Source organism: Puma concolor, chromosome E4 (assembly GCF_028749965.1).
Source record: "Puma concolor isolate L17-30 chromosome E4, mPumCon1.1.hap2, whole genome shotgun sequence".
Taxonomy (NCBI): domain Eukaryota; kingdom Metazoa; phylum Chordata; class Mammalia; order Carnivora; family Felidae; genus Puma; species Puma concolor.
The window spans coordinates 30,825,133-30,848,050 of NC_141683.1; the positions used below are offsets into that span (position 1 = coordinate 30,825,133).

The 22,918-nt window shown below is 39.3% G+C and overlaps 1 protein-coding gene across 3 annotated transcripts in view; it reads right to left on the reverse strand.

Annotated features, from left to right (window-relative positions):
* Positions 1 to 494: 494 nt before the first annotated feature.
* Positions 495 to 22,918, reverse strand: part of NR5A2 (nuclear receptor subfamily 5 group A member 2) — a 138,531-nt gene continuing 116,107 nt past the window's right edge. For all 3 annotated transcript variants that reach the window (XM_086694372.1, XM_086694373.1, XM_086694374.1), the window contains one exon: positions 495 to 3,847. In XM_086694372.1, coding sequence (XP_086550498.1) covers positions 3,600 to 3,847 — 248 coding nt within the window. In that variant the 3' untranslated portion in view covers positions 495 to 3,599. The remainder of the gene's footprint in view (positions 3,848 to 22,918) is intronic.

Here is a 22,918-nt window from a genome sequence, read left to right on the forward strand (position 1 = left end):
TGTCACCCTGGTTTAGAGACAGTGTGGTGTAGCATTTAAGAACATGAATCCTGGAGCCAAACTGCTTGGGTTCAAATCTCTGCTCCTTCACTGGCTAGTTTCTCAGTCTGTGCAAGAAGCTTTAAGAGGTACATAATAATACCAAATGGAGCTGTTCTGAAGATCACTTGAATTAACAAGGCACTTGGTAAAGTTCTTACAGCACAGGGTAGACAAAAAATATAGACACTATGAGATTTTTCTGCCCATCAGTTATGACAGTGAATAATATGAAATGCTTTATTTCATGTGTAGAGATGTGATGAACAGATTGACTTTAATGCTTCAAGTATCCAACCAAGGACAAGACTTCTCCAGATAACATCTACAGAGGGAAAAGGATCTATTCATGTGGAATTCTTTTGACTCCATTCCTACTCAAGTATCTAAATTACTGGACACTTTAGTATGTAATAGAAAGAGGACAGCATAAAAACTTTTAAAAATTATCAGGCTGGGCATATCAATATTTATTGAAATACTGAAAAAAAATTCCATTTTGTTGAGAAATTCCTGGCAAGAACTGACATGACAATATGTATTTCACTGATACAGTAAGAAAACGTCAACAAGTAACTGACTTCACACTCTAAACATTGCATGGATTCAGGTCCAAGGTAGCTGCAGAAGATCTGTAATACAAATATTCAGACATTACAGATTGTCTGTTTACACACATAGACCAACTATAATAAACCAGGCTAAGCCAAAAACATTTATATTTGAGTCTGCTTTTACTGATAAATCTTGTAATTGATAAGGCAGTTGCTAAGGAAATGTCTGGTTACAAAGTGGTCACTAATGAACACTAGAGAAATTTCATTTGCCAACTTTGGATGGGCCACAGACGTTGACTGGGGCGCATTCTTGTTTATCAACTTCTGTTCTTCATGATACCAGAAGTGTGGATGTAACTGTCCGTGTTGTCCGTCTTTCTAAGTGTACTTAGGATGTAATTTACTAGGTTAACAACATACCAATATTTGACATTTTTTTAGGTTTAATATTCAGTGGGGAGTACTCCATTATTTAAAATAAGAAAACATGGACTTTCAGAATTAATATATTTGGGTGGGTTTTTGTTTTGTTTTGTTTTGTTTTTTGCAATGTTAAAGACCCTCCAAATAACTATCCCACAAATCTCCTAACTGCCACCACCCAAGATGCACATACATGATGGAACCATTTCAGTAACGGTTAACAACACCCATTCCTCTCCGCATGTCTTCTAACCAACCCGGTTTTTAACTGGAGAGAATAATGATGCTGTTAATCCATTCCATGCTTTGCATATTGACTCTGGTCGGCTATTTTTCATTGCCCTTTGAGCCATGATTACAGGTGACTGAGATTTTGCATGAGGAGCTGTGGACACTCTGCTTAGTGAATGTGTACCCTTCATGTGGACGAATATTAGAGGAGATTAAGAAAAATAATAAAATAACCCTTTTTGTACACACAGAAGTAGTAACTAATATCTTTGGTATACAACTTACAATGCTTGTAAAGGAAACCAGGTAAGACTCCACCCCTGTTAAATTTACTTGAAATCAGAGGAAACTACAAGTCACATAATTTACAATAGATATTAAATAAACTACAGGAAGAATTATGAAGATTTACAGACATTTAATCAAGTGAATGATTTTAATTCATTAAGACCCTTTTCTGTCCCTGAACTATGTTCCACTAACTTGAAGACATGCTACAGTAAACACATATATTTGGTTTCTTCAGTCTTGGCTATATCTTATACAAAGGTGAAACCAAGGAACAATAAATTAGCATCATAATTGTCTACAGTTGAAACTATGATATACAATATAAATAAACTATTCAAAAGCCTGAAACATTTATGAAAAAATTAAGGGACTAGGAGATATTTATTTTTTACAGTTTCTACAAGTGATTGTGCCGCTGATAATCTCAAAAAAATTAAAGTCTAAATGAGATTCCCGTTTTTGATTTTAGTGTCTCACGACATACAATAATTAGGTACTGTGAAAAGTAATTACCAATCAGAAAAATAACATTAAGGAAATTACTGCTTTAGCTAGTTTGTGATATCATAGTTCCCTCCCCTCCCCCCACAGGACCTAAAGAATGTAAACACTATCTTTTATTTGACTTTAAAGTATTAATACTTTATTTTAAACAAATGTTGATCCACGTCTGCACAGCTACCTCTCGGAATTGTGAAATAAGGCAAGACTTCCATACCTGTGGCATCACACGTTAATAATACTGCTATTGTCGTTGGGAGATACTGTTTTGCAATTCTTTGTACTTCAATATTTGTTCTAGAGCAGACTTTGGTCTATGACTTTGAAAGGTCAGCATCACCCTCTTCCTTTCCCTTTCGGGGAAGATTTTGAATTACTTTATCATCTTTTCCATCCACATGTAAAAATCACTGTTTCCATTCTATGTTTAGGGGATGTTCAATTGCAACAAGCATGAGACTTGAGGCCATTTATTAGCCAACCCTTTTCTTTCTTTTTGCATAGCTTAACATGCTTCGGTTTTATTTTAAACTACTTAGCACTGTGACTATTTGACATCCCAGCAAAATACGCTTCAGGTTTTATTTTTAAATGAACTACAAACTTTGATGGTTAAAAAGACGGATGTACCCTAAGAAGCCTTTTGGTGAGAAATTGTTACGAAATCCAACAACGCCAAAGCCACGGTTCAGTAACAGTAGCAGAAATAAGGGCTAGCTTGCTTTAGCTATGGAGCATTTGCTTTAAAAGTTTGTAGTCCTTTCCCTTAATATTAATGCTTATATAAGATCAGAAGAGGGATACTGCCTGCTTCTTCTTTTTTTTTTTTTTAACATTATGAACACATGACAAAACAAACCCGAACATATTTAAAATGGCAAGCTAACATATTAATAGACTGTTCTTATTAGCTGTTTGCAGGTCTATGACACAGACATTCAAAATTATGCTTTTCATGATTTGGTGGAGCTATGAGTGGGTGTGGCTGAGCACAAGTCCGTAAGGACAGATTCCGTGATCACAGGATAGAAGGTGCTGGGTCCTTGAAGGAAGAGGGAAGGGCTATTACAGGTGTAGCTGATGGGTTTTTGAGTTGTTTTAGTTCAGCTTTAGCATGAAGGAATTCTGTAAGCTCAAATCCCCTGCTGTATAAGCCTAATTAACAACACAGATCAGTTCCTCAATTTCTTCACAGCGGAGATCAGTTTAAATATACAAGAATTGTTCTGTCCATTTTTATTCTGATATGGTGTTGGTATCCATCCGTGAGTTCAATTCACTCCATTATAATGTCTTTTACATGGAATCCTTTGGGGATGTGAAGCCTTTGATTCACAGTTTGCAATACAAATACCCTGATACATCATTTATTTGCTATTAAGTATTTGATTATTATGCCTTTTTAAATTCAATATCTTTAAACCAAGTTTTTAATTAGTGTTGCTTGGAGCAGTTCAGAGTATTTTTTTTTTTTTTTTTTTTTTTTTTACTTCTGTTCTTCTTTTCCCCCCACCAATCTCTTTTTGTTTTGAGAGCAGAGCTTCTCAGGGTTGTAACCTAAGCTCTTTTTGCATGCAACATTTCAATGAGGAGGTTATTATAGGGGACATCCCCATTCAGGTGCTTATAGTAGAGGTATTCTTCAGCCTGCATACTGATGGCCCGGATTTCGGGTAGTCGAAGAAGTAGCTGCCCAAATTTCTCTGTTTGCTGCGGGTAGTTGCACATTGTATAGTCCAGCAGGGCGGCATTGACTTGTTCCTGGACACCTTCTACCAGCTGGAAGTTCTCAAGGTTTTTGACGTCTGGATTTAAAAAAAAAAAAAAAAAAAAAAAAAAAGCACAATATTTTAATGGCTTTTTAATTCCTATTTACTACAGCGGTGTGTTCAATTAATGGATGTATTTTCCTCCTGACATAAAGCATACTTTATATGCTGCTGAATATTCAGTAAGCCCCACTCACCAAGCTTCCTGGGAAAATGATCACAAAAGAGCTTTAGAAGAATGTCTTGTTGAAATTCTGCATATACCTCAAATCAATTAGACACCAATGGATTTTGAGCAAGGTCAACTCTTTTCATATCTTACAAAAGGAAAGGTTTGAGGATTCCTAAAGTAGAGGGATCATAATATATTGCCAGCAAATGAGTCCCTGGAGAAAGACCTATCTTAACCCAGTATATTACACAATTCATATAATTCTGTATTAATTTTTCTGACCCAAGGTGAAATCTGTGTCCAGGGTATGATGTAGTTAATTCTAATAAAAAGTGACAGGGTTCTTGTTTCTGTTTGACATTTTCTAAATGATTCTGAAAGCCTTTGACTTGTCTAGCCTATGCTAATGAACCATCTGGTACACCCCAGTGACTGCCAACAGAATATTCGCTACTGGGAACTCTCTAAAATATATATCTCAGTGACTAATGATCTTTATCAAATGAAAGCCTTGTCCTTTAGGCAGAATATGTGCCAGGATGGCCGGTGCCCTTTAACCTGAATGTGGCTTCAAAGTCTGATAAGTCTGATAACTTTTCTTTTCTTTTCTTTTTTTTTTTCTTCTGGTCCTGGGTCACTCAGACACAGAACATGGACACAGGCAATTCATTCAACCTAACTCCTGGTGATGATCCAGTTGTTTTAAGGCATCTGCCCTAGAGGTCCTTATAAATATTGAATAAGGGAGAAACACAGAGTCAAAAAAAGACAGACCAACATACAAATGCATACACAATGAGCACGGGAAAAATGGTTATGTTGGAATTTCTCTTCTGGAGTTTATTTACGTTAACTGCAACTTTTATACAATGTGTATATAGAAGCCTCTGGAAAAAAATATAGATATGCGTGTTTACATACATCCACGCTAAGAAAGTAAACAGATGCGGACCCCTCCAGCCCTGTTTTATGTTCTAATTGGACAAAAATAAATAAGGATGGTTCTGAAGAAAACCACATAACACTATGATTAAAAGGTTAAATGTACTAAACTCAGTTAATAGTTACCATAGTGACTCATACCCAATATTTTTGCCACTAAACTTGGCTGTTAAACTTAGCCTGTACACGTGTGCATGTCCACTTTGGTATCTCCAGATGCTTTTTTTTTTTAATTTTTCTAATTTTTTTAATGTTTATTCTTGAGAGAGAGAGAGAGACAAAGACAGACAGAGTGTGAATGGGGGAGGGGTAGAGGGGGTGGGAGACACAAAATCCGAAACAGGCTCCAGGTTCTGAGCTGTCAGCAGAGTCCAACATGGGGCTCGAACTCACGGACCGTGAGATCATGACCTGAGCTGAAGTCGGACGCTTAACCGACTGGGCCACTCGGGTGCCCCGGTATCTCTAAATGCTTTTATTTATTTTTTTTTTTTTTCAACGTTTATTTATTTTTGGGACAGAGAGAGACAGAGCATGAACGGGGGAGGGGCAGAGAGAGAAGGAGACACAGAATCGGAAACAGGCTCCAGGCTCTGAGCCATCAGCCCAGAGCCCGATGCGGGGCTCGAACTCACGGACCGCGAGATCGTGACCTGGCTGAAGTCGGACGCTTAACCGACTGCGCCACCCAGGCGCCCCTCTAAATGCTTTTAGAAGAAGGTTACTTACTTGCCAGAAGGAAAGGAGTGGGAGATGGGCAAAATGGGTGAAGGGGAGTGGGAGATATAGGCTGCCGGTTATGGAATGACTAAGTCATGGGAATAAAGAGCACAGGATAGGAAATATAGTCAGTGATACTGTGCCAGCACTCTATGATGACAGAGGGTAGCTACCCTTACGCAGGGCATGGCGTAATGCATAGAGAAGTTGAATCACTATGTTGTCTACCTGAATCTAATGAAACATGGTGTGTCAACTATACTCAAATAAAAAAGTGAAAACAAACAAAATCAAAAATAAACAAAAAACATTGCCTTACATTTGCTGTTTAAATAGGTCTGGGATGATTTTAGTGTTTATATTTTGAGCCATGACTTTGCATTAAACACCCATTCCCCCTCCCTATCCCCCAAGTCTCTGTCCCAAATTAAAAACAGCGAGGAATTAGTAGCGAAACAGATACACAGTGGGAGCATTGGATACCACATCTATTTCAAAGTGAGATGGGAGAATAAAAAATATTTGCTTATTTATTAATGAGATGTACAAACAGACAAATGTTACACTTTTAGGAGCTCTGCCTCCTCTGTGGCATTTAAACTGGCAAGCAAGTTGTTGTCCACTTGACATTTAAAAAAATTTGTCTTTTAATGTTTATTTATTTTTGCGAGAGAGACACAGAGTGTGAGCAGAGGAGGGGCAGAGAGAGAGGAAGACACAGAATCCAAAGCAGGCTCCAGGCTCCGAGCTGTCAGCACAGAGTCCGACTCGGGGCTCGAGCCCACACTCCCACTGGGAGATCACGACTTGAGCAGAAGTCAGACACTTGACCAACTGCACCACCCAGGCGCCCCATTTTTTTTAATGTTTATTTTTGAGAGAGAGAGAGAGAGAGAGAGAGAGAGAGAGAGAGAGTCAGTGGGGGAGGGGCAGAGAGAGAGAGAGAGAGAGAGAGAGAGGGAGACACAGAATATGAAACAGGGTCTAGGCTCTGAGCTGTCAGCACAGAGCCCGATGCGGGGCTCGAACACAGGAACAGTGAGATCATGACCTAGGCTGAAGTCGGACGTTTAACCGACTGAACCACCCAGGCACCACCCCCCACTTGACGTTTTACATCTGTAGCACTTTAAAGTTAATAAAGTATTTTCCATCTATTTTATTTAGAGTATTTTAAACATTATTTTTAACTTATTTAAAATATTTATAAATTTTCTAAATTATTTGAACATATTTATAAATTTAGTTACATTTGTTTCAAAATTACAAAATGTCAATAATTGGAAATACCGTTGGTATGCTATAGCTGGGTCTGCGACAGAAGAATTTACATTCATGTTAGCTTTTCCCCTGCTGCGAACCTTATGCTTTCACAGGCTCACATGCTGGTTATGGGTATAGGTCCTTCAATAAAGGATCGTGGCAGAAAGATAACATAATTTCAAAATAGCTCATTTGAATTTTGACAAATTTCTCAGCATTTTTTTCTTTTTGTCCTTCATCCAACTTCGAAGAGACAGAATTTAGCATCCTCCTTTACATCCGACCAGAAAGTTGAAAAAGAAAACAAGCAACGTTCGGGGTTATGGTGATCTAAACACAATGATAGAAAAACAACTGAAATGGAGTATTATTTTATACTATAATGAAAGATGTTCTCACAAGCAAGGAAAACTAACAATAGTCCTAGAGATTAATAGGGAGGATGTAGGAATTTGCACAGTATAAAAATGTAAGATAAATGAATAATAATCTTTTAAGAAAGTTGTTTTGAAACTTTCTTTTTTTGATAAATGTATTTTTTGAGAACTAGGTTCTACCTTCTGTGATAAATAATGCCAGTCTGTTAATAATAATTAAAAAAAAAAACTATTAAAAAACATAAAACAAAGGATAGATCCTAAGTCCTGGTTTATTTGTGTACTATTATCACCGAATGATCATGTAAAGTCTTCAAATCAGCATGTGCTGGATAATTTCTAGAAATACTGGTCCAAACCGGTACCTTTCTCTCAAGTCTAAAAATATGTCCAATTTTCCTTCTGAAGGAAAATATAAACGTTTCCCATACTTTGGCCATATATATAATTTTTTTCTAAAAGACATTAGAGTTGAATTGGCATGACTGAGGGGCGCCTGGGTGGCTCGGTCCGTTAAGCGTCCGACTTCGGCTCAGGTCATGATCTCACAGTCCGTGAGTTCGAGCCCCGCGTCGGGCTCTGCGCTGACAGCTCGGAGCCTGGAGCCTGTTTCAGATTCTGTGTCTCCCTCTCTCTCTGCCCCTCCCCTGTTCATGCTCTGCCTCTCTCTGTCTCAAAAATAAATAAATGTTAAAAAAAAAAATTAAAAAAAAAAAAGAATTGGCACGACTGAATTCATTATCTCATTAAGCTATTTCTAAGAATGTCTCATTAAATCTCACAAAAGTTCTGCTGCTAACTGTCCCAAAGGTACTTACTTATTTTGTTTCTAGGTCTATGGAGGCAATTTGCAATTTGGTATCAACGATCCTGATATTTAAACTACATAAGGTTAAAAAAAAGAAGGAAAAATATTTTTATTGAATGATTCTCATTTACTGACCAAGTAGTTCCGGGATCATTGCTCTGCTGGTGGACTCTACTTTTAGCTCTATATGCCTCTCACTTCATTTTGCACTGCTTTGTTAACTGTCCATTTCCCTAGCAGACTGACTGTAAGCATCTTGGCATGAGGACTGTATTAGTCAAAGCATCCCCAGAGAATTCTCCATTAATGTTTGCTTTATATCATTGGTGCATATGTCCAAGACTGATATCATTGTGACATTACCTACTACGTTAAACTGTTATCTTATAAGCCAATTTCCTTTCTTTTTCTAATTCGAAACTGGCTTTCAAAACTTAATTTATATGATAGATTTCTCCCTGAAATAAAATATTTGCAATGTGGTCTTCTTTTCTATCCAAAGAATCCTGGGTGAATCCTTTCGTGGTCTGAATAATCAAGTCTTAATGCTGAATAATCAGGTCTTAATTTACATGTTTTGCCAATGAGGATTTTCACTGGTCAGTTCTGCTTTAAGGGAAACGTGCCCACATCCTCATTTGGACTTGGAATAGGGTCCCTGCGCTCCCACATTTCTTGCATCTCTGGCTTGAGAGGCAGACCTTGGTTTCTCTACCGTGGTTGAGATGCTTCACAAGGACCTAAAAGCAAGGGAGGACATGAATGACAGAATACAGATGACATCACCTCTCGGAAGACTTGGAATTTTCTCTTTTCTGTATTTACTTTTTAGGAGGAGTCCAGAAATTTAAGTGTGCTCCCACAATACGCATGGAATTAGTTTTTATGCTAATTCATGTCCTTTTGTGAAAATTCACACATGAAATACATTTAAAATCTGAAGCATTTTCTCTGACATATTTCTCCTACAAATCAAGCCCTATTCCACATTAAGTAATGAATGGGAGCTGGCATACTAGGGAGTCTAAACTCATCTATAGCAGGGCTCTGTAACACCAAAACTTCATGAATGGATATTAAATTACATGAGAAAACAAAATCTGGAAAAATTATTACATGTTCTGGAGTCCTCAGAAATAATATGTTTCTGTGATTTGTTTATTTCCCATATTAAATACCACTGTAGCATATTTGGGATTTTAGAAAGAGACTCAGCTGGAAGAAGAGAGATTGATAGGAGACCGGAATTCCCACCAGTTCTTCTGTGAGATCTTATGCTAGATCTCACAAGTCTCCTGCATTTGGCCCTCCATGTTCTCCTTTGAAAGTGATATAGGCTTCATTGTAATACAATTTAAAAATACAAGTTAATGAACTCTATCATTGCAAATTCGGAGTTGGAAATTGTATGTAAACAGTCAGAGGCATCCCCAACCCTTCCTCTATAGCCTTTAAATTTTGATAACTGGCAAAAGCATTTTGGCTTCTCCTCTAAGTATCAATCTCTTATCATCTATTCTACTTTATTCACTCAGGGACTAATTACCAACTTTTTATATGAAGCAGCATTACGATAAGCTCACAGTGGCATGCTCAGATTTTTTCCATCCTTATTGGAAAGTAAACCCTTAGGTCTTCTTGAATATATTACAGTACTGGCTTCTCAGTCATACACAGCACTCAGATTCTCTCTGAAGATGAAGATCCTGATTTCTGCCTCCCTGGTTCCTGCCGCGTGGCACAGCCTGTGAATCTTCCTGTTCAGCAGTTTTTTCAGTGATGGGTCCTTTCGCTAAGCAAGGGGGCTGGGGGGCTGGGAGGCTGGAGGCTCAAAAAGAGTCTCCTATCTTTTGCTGAGAAGATAATTACCTTTGCTAATTTCTCACAGGTGGGGAGAAAATTTTATCTGGCCCTTTAAAAAATATGAAAATGGGAAAAAGAGGTAGAACGCTTCTTTTTCCTTGAGGCATCTGGAGAGATGACAATCTATAAATTGGTACACAATTTGTCCTCAGAAGACCCTTTCCTTTACTAAACCAGAAAAGGAGAAAGGAAATGAATTTTCCGTAAGGAATTAATTTTTACAATTATTTTTTAAAGGGCTATATTTAAATAATTTATGTAAATAATTTTAAGAACTTTTGGAGAGATACCTGTTATATTCTTTTCCTACGAACAAAGTTCACTTAATAAAGAGTGAGGGCTATTTAGGGGTTGGAGATGGGAGGGTAAGAGATTTTTAGTGGGGATGTCTAAAGTTAAATCATCATGTCTCCAGCAAAACTTCAAACCCAAGATTTTAAATTCATCACTGTTAAGTCCCCCACAAAAATGTGTTTGTATGCGTATGCTTATTAACCCAAGAGCTATTTTTAGCAACTAGAATATACAAGTGGGTGCCTTCCTATGCAAATTACTACCAAGAAAATGTAACTGTTTGGCAGGAGCTGTGTGTAGACATGTGGACAAATAGCATATGCATTATTTATGTACATGGAAATAACAAGCCCTTACAAATGATTGACGCTTTGTAGCTTACAAAGCACTCTAACATGCATTATTTATTACTTCACACCTTTATGTATATGCAATATACGAATTCATTCATTCATTCATCCATCCATTCATCTGTTCATTCATTCATCCATCCATTCATTCTGACAGCCCTGTACCAGGTCACGAAGACACGGGAATAAAACAAAAGTCTCCGTGTTAAGTAGTTTATTTGATGTAATAGAGAGAAGCAGTGGGTGCCTGGGGCACACACAGGAAGAGCACCCCTGGGGAAGGTCCCATCTGAAGGGTTTTGAAAAATGGGTCGTAGTGAGTTGTGCTACCCATGGAAGGAAAGGCCGGGGACGCCCCGCAGACAGTATTCGATATACAAAGACGCAGCGGCCGGGAGAAAAAAAGAGGTCCTGGGAACACCGTAAAGCAGCTTAACTTTCATGCAGAAGGAGAGCAGAGGGGCAAGATAAGGATGGACCATAAGGTTTAAGACTGAAGGACACTGAGCGTCAGAAGGGGTCTGGATTCTGTTCTGAAAGCAATACAGAAGCACCAAAAGATTTTAAGAAGGAAATGGTCAGCTCTCTGACTTAGAAAGAGCACGCTACCAGAAGTATGGAGAAGGGATTGGTCTCATGAAGGGAGGACCACCCAGGAGGCTGTCACAGGAATAAAGGTGAGACGTATGGTGGGCCATGGGCTGGGATGGACTTGAAAGGCATCAAAATGGTTGACTCGACAGGGATTCTCGGCCCTGAACAGAGAGTAGGAGAGAGTGAAGGTCCTGGGTGACTTCTGGGTGTCTGACAAGGGAGGAAGGTGGTGGCTGTCCTACTGGCAAGAGGCAGAAGAGCATATTTGAGGAAGCAATATTTAATGAGTCTAGGTATAGCCACGTTGAACTTAAGGAGCGTGTGGAACACTCAGTAGCTATGAAGGAAATGGCTGGAAATAAAGGTCCAGACCTCAGCAAAAAGGCCTAGATGGTGGTATAGACTGGGGACTCATCAATGGGCAGGTGATGGATGAAACCCCAGGGGTCTATGAGGACGTTTAGAGAGAGAAGAGGCCTAGTTGCAGGGTTCTGGAGAAGGCTAACTTTTAAAGGATTCTTTCTTGAGAAGGTATTATAGGTATTTTGAAATTAAGACCGAGAGATTAAATAGCTTTTCTAAGATCTCAAAGGATGCCAGACCTGGCGGGGGAGGAGCTAACATTTCCAAGCACTAGTCAATATGAGAAGGATTTTTTATATGTCCTCATTTAATACTGCTAAGGTATTATTCTCTTCATTCTCTAGATAAAGAAACAGATTTATGGGGTTGCGTAACTCTACTTCCTCAGCTAGTAAAACACAGACCCTGCTACCTGGGTCTAGAGTTCTTGGATCCTGCCCACAAGATGTTCCACCCGCAGAGCTGGGAAATGGACCTTGCAGGGCTTGTGACTTTCAGGTGCTGGAGCCTGTTTATCCCTACTGTCACAGCCTGCAAGTTTCTGCCACCTGCTGGGGTTGGAGAATGGGATGTCCTGGTTAATCAAATAGTTCATCTTCTAAAGGGTCTCCTAACACATGGACAGTTTTCCAAGAATTTGAGTGAAATAATATACTTTTGACATTTATACTGATATGTAGCAAACCTTAATTCATCTTTGATGATTTTGAAGGAGATTTAACATCTTAAATGCCACAGAGCATTATTATAAAAAGCAGTCACAATTGAGACTGAGTACAATCTAGAGTCATAGAGTGCCTTCTTGGGGACCTTTTCTGGGCAGTCCCCACCCCGGCCCTTTCCACTGCAACTCTAAGGGCTAAAAAATAAGAGTTTCTGTCTGCTTCATATATGGAGTTTAGGCAAAAGGATTCCACTGATTTAAAAAAAAAGTTTGAAGGGCACCTGGGTGGCTCAGTCAGTTGAGCATCTGACTTCAGCTCAGGTCATGATCTCACGGTCCGTGAGTTTGAGCCCCACATCAGGCTCTGTGCTGACAGCTCAGAACCTGGAGCCTGCTTCGGATTCTGTGTCTCCCTCTGTCTCTGTACCTCCCCCACTTGCACTGTCTCTCTCTCTCTCTCTCACTCTCAACAATAAAATAAACATTAAAAAAAATTTTTAAAAAAAGTTTGAAAAGCACTTGATTTTGTGGTTACAATAACATTGTGCAAAAGGAATGTGGTCTAATATAATCTCATTGACCAGGCCGATCAAGCAAGTCATTTAATCCTCCCGAGCCTGTTTTTCTATCTGCAAAATATAGGAAATAACTCTCCTAGTCTCTTAGGATCATGGGAAAGTAAAATATATTTGAATTAAATATGAATAAACTTTAAAGATGTACAGGTATTATATACACACAGGGCACTATTTCTTAAAATTTGAATGATAAAATCTGAAAATATTACCAATAAAATATTAAAGTTTGCAGGTTAATTTGTTTGCTTCCAACACACATCCTACACAGCAGTCTGATCGTTTCCCTGCCATGAAGTTTCATGGACAAAATAGGATCTCTCATGTTACAGTTTTCCAAAATTAATGGAAGGCACTGTGAGTGCCTGAAAGTTTATCCTATCCTCAATCACCAAGAATATTCAAGAACATGAGACCAATTCTTAAGGTCGGTTAAAGACTTTTCATTCTATGATACTAATCTTGAAACCCAATTTTCCCAACTATAAATGGCAGTCTGCACAAAATGCTTCTACTAAGCCAGTGCCCAGCATAGGTCCCGGAGAAACCCAGGCTCAGGAAATGTCATTGCATAAAGGATGTCACCTGGAGCAGTGTCTGCTCTTTGGTCAATTTTTTGATCATAATATGTAATCCTCAAGAGGCAGCAGACATTGGGGGCACTTGGGTGGCTCAGTCTGTTAAGCGCCCGATTTCAGCTCAGGTCATGATCTCATGGCTCATGAGTTCGAGCCCCACATCAGGTTCTGTGCTGACAGTTAAGAGCCTGGAGCCTGCTTCAGTTTCTGTGTCTCCTTCTCTCTCTCTCTCAAAAATAAACAAACATTAACAACAACAACAACAACAACAACAAGGCAGCAGACATTTAATTCCTCACTAATTAAATGTCTTTATTTTTAGTCTTAATTCTGTTTCTAACTGTGAGATCATAAGCACGTTATCATTGTTGTCATTTTGGCCCTCAAGTTTTCCTCATCTGTGAGCTTCAAGGTTGGACTTGGTCTCTACTGTCACCCACAGCCCTAAGAGTCTACGACTATATGATTAGGAATTGAAGTATCAAAGGGAAGATTCTGGATTGTCAACAAACGGGAACAAGCATGACTCTGCAATCACTCCATTAGACTGTCACCTGTTTCTCTGCTTAACTGTCTGGAAAGTACTTCAATTCTCCAAGATGGTTTTTGACCTGGATGACAAATTATTTCAAACTTTGTTTAGTATATAGCTATGATAGAACACAATGTGCCAGAGGAAAAATGGCATTAAATTCAGTTAAAGTAGCTCCCTTCTTTATAGGGAACAATGTAGCTTTTGCATGCACAGAAACAAAGCTCACAGAAGTTTCAAAGCTAGCTCCTGTGTGCTGACACATATCAGGCATCTTTTCCCGGTGGGCACAGAATACAGAAATGAATACAAATGGCATCACTTAAATACTTTGAGCAAAACAATATTCCATGAGTTTGCATACATTTCTTTCTCAGAAGAAAACTGAAATCCTTTTTCATAGTCTAACCCTGAAACCACATCTGTTTGCCTCACTCCCCTCCAGACACTGGTCTTCCTGCTCTTCTTTAATACACCAAGTTTCCTTTGGCCTCAGGACCTTTGCACTTGCACCTATCCCTCATTCTGGATAGTTCTTCCCCTATTGTGTAGGACTCACTCCCTCACTTCGCTTCAGCCTCTGCATGAATAACATCTACTCAAAAAAGCCTTTATTGACCACCCCTTCTAAAAGAGCTCTGCTTCACTATCAAATCACTCTCTGGGCCTTTACTCTGCCTTATTTTTCTTTAAAAACGTATGTACTACATCGAAGATATATTTGTACACCCATAGTTGTTCATAGCAGCATTGTTCATAATAGGCAAAAGGTAGAAGCAACCTAAGGGGCCATTGACCAATAAACGGATAAACAAAATGTGGTATCTACATACAACAGAATAGTCAACAGCTTCAAACAGGAGGGAAATTCTGACACCTACAAGGAGGGCATTGTGCTAAGTGAAACAAGCCAGTCACGAAAAGACAAATACCCTCTGATTCGACTTATATGAGGTACCTAAGAATAGTAAGTTCATAGACAGAAAATAGGATGGTGATTGCCAGGGCCTGGGACAGGAGGAAATGGGGGTTGTTTTCGATTAAGTATAGAGTTTTAGTTTTGCAAGACAAAAAGAGTTCCGGAGATTGGCTGGACAAGAATGTAAATGTACTTAACACTCCTGAACTGTCAACTTAAAAGTGGTTAAGATGATAAATTATATGTTATGTGTATTTTACCACAATTAAAAATTTAAAGATGTAATGTATGTGTAGGTTTTTAAACATAATATAACGAACACTTGTGAATCCACCACTCCGGAGCAACAAACAGCACATCAAACAGAACAACACCCTTCAGGCTACTTGTGTGTCCTTTTCGGGAACTAATTCCTGATGCCCCAGAGTGACCACTACCCGGTTTGTGTTTACTCTTTCCTTATATCCCTAAACTACATATTCTTATTGTTGCTTGTTTGACTGATCTTATGTTACACATTTATTTGTCTAATTTTTAAAATTGCCCGCCACCCTCCCAAGAAGGAAAGCCGGGATGGGAGGGACTTGGTCTAACTTGCAGCTGCACCTTTAGCACCCAGGCCAGTGCTCAGCACAGAGAAGATCTTCAGTGTGGCAGCTCCCCTTACCGTGGCTTTGCCTTCCACGGTTTCAGCTACCTGCGTGCAGTCAACTGTGGTCTGGAAGCAGATGGTCCTACATCTGATGTGTCATCAGAAGCTCAGGAGCTGCCTAATGCTACATCACACCGTCCGCAACCTTCACCTCACTTCACTTCATCATGTAGGCATTTTATCACCTCACATCATCACAAAGAAGATGGGTGAGTACAATAAGGTATTTTAAGAGAGAAAGACCACATTCACATAACTTTTCTTACAGTATATTGCTCGATTTCTTCCATTTCATTATTAGTTATTGCTGTTTATCTCTTACTGTGCCTAATTTAGAAATTAAACATCATCATAGGTATGCATTTATAAAAAAAACATAGTATGTACAAGGGTTCGGTATTATCCACAGTTTCAGGCATCCACTGGGGGTCTTGGAACATTTCCCCCACAGATAAGGGGTCGGAGGGGGAGGGGGACACCACAAATATGCCAGGAATGAACAAAGAAATTTCTTGATTAAATAAATGCTGCTCTGCCCCAAACCAAAACCTTTTTCTTCTTCCTTTTTTTTTCTTTTTTTGCCTAGACATACTACTATTCTTCCATATCAAATTCACGGCAGACTTTATTTTTGTTTCACGCAGAATTATTTCATAACAGTAAGCAAAAAGCATGAAGTCCATTATGTATTGTGCTTTCTTGGGAAAGAGTCAAAAGGGAATGTTGGCTGTGTGCTTTGACTGTAGTGCCAACCTTGCCTGTTCTTCTTGAATCATTTGGACTCTCCTATGTGTAGAACATTTTATTTTGCCATGTTTCACACATTTACCAGCTCACTCAGTCACCCATGCTGAAGGCTACAGAATACGACTTAAGGTTCTGCAGATACACCTCCTTATTGGACATCTCTTCCCGAATGGCTGGTGGGTATCTCAAACTCACAGTGTCCAAAACTGAGCTCAGTCTCTCCATTGTTTCTGAGCCTGTTCCTTTTCTTGTTTCCCCTGTATCAACTATTGGGCCACTATCTCCCAGGACTCAGAACAGACATCACTGCTCCAGGAAGCCTCCTTCGAGCGATCTCTGTTGAATCTACAGCACCTTCCATTTGCCTATCACATAGGTCAATGGGTATCACATGGCTATCTGACTGTGAATTTTGAGAACAGGGATATATCTACCTTCTTAATGGTTACACTTCCTTCCCCAGGCCTCGCACAATGCCTGGACAGAGCAGGAGACAACTTCACGCTGGTCGAATGAAAGGATAACATTCACATTAACTCATCCATCATCAATCTTCCCCTTGCTTGTGTCTCAAAGATCTTCCAAATATTTCCAATCATATCTTCCCTGTCACACTTTTCTTGATCTTCCAGGCACTGAACTGTACCTTGCCTCCTCTACTAGGCTGTGTTCTCTTGGAAGGCGGGGATCCTGTCTTATGTTTATTTCCCACAGAGCACAAGCAAAGCACCACCCAATACATGTACACCCAATACATGTACTATTAAGCATGCTAATTTGAATTAAGGTCCCACGAATATAAGGCATATGCAAATCAAACCCCCTAAGAATATACTGAGCACCTTTTATGTGCCAATAGTCCTAACTATTAAACTCTTAAATAGTTTTAAAGTTCCTCACCTTGTTAAATTCATAACCAATTTCAAATACAACAGTAGAACACATTTCCTGTCATTTGTCTCTAGGTAAAGTATAGTTTGATTTAAAATTGAAGGAATTGAGTTCAGAGAATTAGGGGAAGGGAAAACATTTGGTTTGTCTGATGTTATGAATTGGTAACCTGATATTGAGGAAAATCTATTTTGGGGCTGTACTGGGTTAAGGGGCCTCATGAGCTGACATGGGACATCCAGTTTTCCTTCTATGTATAAATTTACAATTTGTTTTCCAAAAGCCTTGGGGATAAAAATGAGGAAGGAAGGCTATCCTAAAGAGTTATTTTAAAATCATGAATTAAAATAGATCTTATGTTTCATCAACCTCTACATACCAGATGATAGCAAAAACCACATTAAAATGCTTGGAGAATGAAAGGCAAAAACAAGGTCTCTGGCTGGGATTTGACTGAATATTCTGAGCCAGGAGAACAAAATTTGAAGGGGCATGCGATGGGGCAGTTTTCTGGTTTCCCCCTCAATTTCAAATAAAGTAAAGCTGTGTGTCAAAACAGACCCAGCACTAAGGGCAAATACACACAATGCTTCTTAACAGGTAACTTCTCAAGTGCACATAACGTTTGCAGCTGCCCGGGCTGGCCAGCCTTGGAAGTCACAGTCCTTATCTTGTGTAAAGACCGTCTGTCCCCTCAGAATACGAAATGTCCACATTCATAAACAAGCAGCCCTTCCTGAGAGGAAAGCTCTTCACTCCATTCTGGTAGTCACGTCCTAAAACAGTTTTTGATTCATAAGTTTGCATTTGATTTCCATTCAGGAACTTTTGTGATTTTGTAAAGTTTTCTTATTCTCTCAGAATAAGATATGAGGTTCAGTTTGTTCAGGTGGTAAGTCAAGACTATGAATAAACCAACGTTATCATATGAAAGAGAATTAAACAGGCAGATCCAAGTGGGGATATATTAAGCCAAATTTAAGCTCCAGTTGTTGAATTTAGCCTGTACTAGATGTCTGGTTTGCCTCGGGATAAATTCAGCTTTCCAGCTAATCGAATGAGGAAAACTGCCTCAGGTATGATAAAATTTACAAGAGAACTCTGTCCAACAGTTCTTGTTAAAAATATTAGCTTAAAGGCATTCTTATCGTCTTTGGGATGAAGACTGTATTTGCATTTAATTATTTGATTTCAAACTTTTATGAACTTGGATCAAATATTAGCTTAGCCAATTAAAATATTATTTTGTGTGAGTGTGGCTGAGAGCCCAATTCAGTTCGACTTACTCAGCTTGGGTAGTGATCTACAACTTTCTTACTGACTCTCTATGAGAGAGGATTTCCAAGAGGTAACAAAGGCAACATTTAAGAATTTACATGGACGATTGGTAAACAAGGCACTGTATTGGAAATGAAGAGTTGAAACATTTCCCCACATTATAGCATTAGTCCAGAAGAAAAAAGATGTGGTCGTCTAGATATTTCCACTCATACAATCAATCAATACTCCTTCATAATTCAGCATTTGAAATAAATCCCTTTCTTTACAACTACTCATGTTAGCCCATCGGCCACATTGCAGGTGCACTGCCAGGAGCAGCTTCCTGTGCAGCTTTGCTTCCCCACAGAAGCCCAGGTAGGGCTTGTTGTTTCTATCCTCCGGGTCTCCCAGGGTGGCGAGGGATGTAGCTCATGCAGAAATGGGACAGGGATGAGCAGGGAAGCGAATGCCATGGGGGAAAGGCTTACACGAAACTAAAGAGCAGCAGAACATTCTTTTTTTAAAAATCCTTTCAGAGTGGAATTGTTGAAAAAAGGCGTTCAACAATTTCTACAAAATAATCAGTTTATTTTATATAACTCACATGACTCAGACCTCAATGCCCATCGTGGATTGGGCAGGAAACTTCGTAAAATCTTTGGCTGAACTTAGTCCTCTGTTGCCAAGGCCAGGAAATGGGAGGACTCTCGAGTGCCAGAAGGACACAGATATGGTCCACTGTCCTGAGCTGCTAACCTCCCCCAAGTCCCTGGAGTGATGTGACCCTGAGGGGGGCGGGGGAAGGGCCATCTGTGATGAATTGCCTGTAATACCTCCTATGGGCATACAGCTGGAATGATTAGATATGAATGAAGTCAAACCACTGGAGAACCACTGCCTCCCTGCTTCTCAGTTCTGACCTCACTCATTTCAACAGGAGTTTGAAACCAAGATAGGAATATAATATACTTGTCATTTTAAAGAGTAAGTATTGATTATTTTAAAAGAATGAAACACATTACGGTCAGGTCAATACAAGGATGTATAGAGGGTATGAAATTTGGCCTCCCAAGCCACAAGAAGCATAGAATATGGAAAACATTACGACAAATGTCCCACAGTGTGTATTGTTGGTTCACTAATTAAGACTCAGCAACTTGAACTCCATGCTAATTCAGACACTGTATTTAGGTTTTATTTTTGATAAGAAGTTTACAGATGCCTTTCTCTTTCATACTCATGAGCAATTCTGTCTAAACCCAGCAGCAGAAGCAGAAATTCAGGAAATGAAGGGTATTATGAATGTGTCATTTATCTTAAAATCCAAGTTTTAAATGTTAAAAGACCGGTTATAAGGTCTATGTAAATCTAGGCTTATTGTGTATTACAATTTCTGAAAACAAAATATTTGCTTAGTTCTTTGAATTTTTATCAAAACCCTATCATCTATTTTATGTAACTTCTCCCGACACTCGGGCAGATCTGCCATTAGCCTTTCTGAGAGAGACACACAATGAATTAAGATAGAGTTGGGAGCAGGGTGAGGTATTTTCATGTTACATCTGACATTCCCAACCTCCTTTAGTTGCACCACACCGTATTAACTACATTACTCTACAGAAAGCATTGGGTTGGGTTATTAAACTTGCATTTCTTTAAGTACATGTTAAATTCAGCTTTTTGTTGCCAAGTTGAATTGTTCTAAAGTAGTGAGGTTTGGGGCACCTGGGTGGCGCAGTCGGTTAAGCGTCCGACTTCAGCCAGGTCACGATCTCGCGGTCTGTGAGTTCGAGCCCCGCGTCAGGCTCTGGGCTGATGGCTCGGAGCCTGGAGCCTGTTTCCGATTCTGTGTCTCCCTCTCTCTCTGCCCCTCCCCCGTTCATGCTCTGTCTCTGTCTGTCCCATAAATAAATAAAAACGTTGAAAAAAAAAATTTAAAGTAGTGAGGTTTATTGTACATTCTATGTCTGTTTCTACTTGTACCAAAAAGTAACATCACAATCATGAAAATTCTTGCAGCTTTATGCCCTTCTGAGAACTGTTGTTTACATACGCCTCTTCTAAATACCCAAGTCTTATTTTTTTAAGTTTGTAGAGTTCAAGACTAGTCTTCAAGAGCTAGATACACTTGTTATTTATTATTACATCATTTCCCTTGGCTTATCACTATTCTGGTCAGTAAGATCAGAGGTTGAAATGAAGGGGGAAAAATCATTCAGATGACCAATACTTATTCTGAATTATTTGGACTGTAAAAAGAAAAGAGAGGTCTTTGGGGTGAAGAACTAAGGCATAAGAGAAACTGATGACCTAACAAGATCATTAAAACTAAATACTTATCAATTTTGGGGACATAACTTAAATTAATAATTCATCCAATTGCTCAGGGATATGCATTTGTATGTGAAAGACAGAAAATCTATATTTCCAATTTGTTTTGTATTTGTTTAACCATGTGGCAGAGAAAATAACAGGAAAGATTAGTCTAAGAACTTCCAAGAGCTTTAAACATTTTGCAAAGGAAGCTATCTTTTTTTTTTTAAAGCATGATTATGGATTTTACTAAGACAGTGATAGTAATGATACTAAAATATCTCCTACGTGATATTTGTTTTATAAAATGCTATGTTCAATCCTAAGCCCTGTATAGCAAGGGAACTAAAATTGTGTTCACCATACCTTTTCACGCCCAGATATCATTAATTTAGGAGACAGAAAATGTTTATGCTCTTGTAGTTGCATTACAGCCAACTCTTGATTATTTAGGGGAATTATGGATATTTGCATTTTCCATAGCTGGGAAAAATGAAAAGAGGTGATTTTAGATCTGTGAACACTCCACTAATCAACTAACCTAGGAATGAGGAAAGTGCTCAAAGTCCTCTTCTCATCTTTTAAAATGTTTTTTTTTTTTTTTTTTTTAAATGAAGTCCTTTCAACGTTTATTTATTTTTGGGACAGAGAGAGACAGAGCATGAACGGGGGAGGGGCAGAGAGAGAGGGAGACACAGAATCGGAAACAGGCTCCAGGCTCCGAGCCATCAGCCCAGAGCCTGACGCGGGGCTCGAACTCACAGACGGCGAGATCGTGACCTGGCTGAAGTCGGACGCTCAACCGACTGCGCCACCCAGGCGCCCCTTAAAATGTATTTTAACAGGAATTACCATGAAGTAGGACTGTGCACCTGGTTTGTAAAGTATCATTAGTTATTTCACCTTTCTGCCATGTTGACTTTGCTGACCAGGACACATCTCCACCCTGTAGCCCACCTCATGCTGTGCTAAAGGAAAGCTCAGATAGGGTTCTTCCTGAGCCCAAAGCATCTACTGGCTTATACAGACAGCGGCTCCTGAAAGACATCAGGAATACCATTAATGATACTCTTTTTTTTTTTTTTTTAATTTTTTTTTCAACATTTATTTATTTTTGGGATAGAGAGAGACAGAGCATGAACGGGGGAGGGGCAGAGAGAGAGGCAGACAGAATCGGAAACAGGCTCCAGGCTCTGAGCCATCAGCCCAGAGCCTGACGCGGGGCTCGAACTCACGGACCGCGAGATGGTGACCTGGCTGAAGTCGGACGCTTAACCGACTGCGCCACCCAGGCGCCCCTCATTAATGATACTCTTAAGCTGCTCTGAGCAATTCACTGTGCTCTCTCCCCCAGGGAGTGCTCGGGTCCACTGACATTCCTTACAGCTCAGGGTACTATTCCCTTGCCTCTTAAGTAGGCCCTCTGTGGAATTTGCCCCCAGAGAACCATTACTGTCTCCTGGGGATTTTCAAACTTAAGTATATCCAGGACATAAGACAAAATACCGAATACTCTTCACATTGGCCGCATGGTGGCTCAGTGAGTAGACCCACATCCAATTTCAAGAGCAGCCCTGGACCACTTATGCGTTTCCAAGTTTAGTTGGTATTTAATAACAGCTGTCATCTTGTGAAATAGAGGATTTTTTTTTAAATGTTTAAAAATCGATTTTTGGATTATCTGTGGATTCAATGTTGGCCTTAAGCTTCCATTAACAGAGAAAATCAGGGATAATGTTTTAAGTTCCAACATGGTGAAATTAGCAAATTGGCAGTGAGCAGTTAGTGATGACTTCAGAACCACCCACTTCTATGTGGAATTCTTTTGAATGCAAACTGTGGTGTGCTTGTTTTTTGGTTGTAAAGAAACAAAGGGACTTCCATTTCCCAAATTTTAAAATAAACATTTCTTCAAAGCATTAAAACCATCTTTAAAAAAATGATTCTTGACATGCTTAGATGTCTGTCTCCCAGTCTATTGCATAATTAATAATAAGTAAAAATCATATCTTTTGAGGCTCATTTTAAACTCTACAAATGTCATCTGGATACAAAAATATTTCTTTTAAAGATGCATAAATCTGGGGTGCCTGAGTGGCTCAGTCGGATAAGCGGCCAACTTCGACTCTGGGCATGATCTCACAGTTTGTGGGTTTGAGCCCTGTGTGGGGCTCTGTGATGACAGCTCAGAGCCTGGAGCCTGCTTTGGATTCTGTGTCTCCCTTGCTCT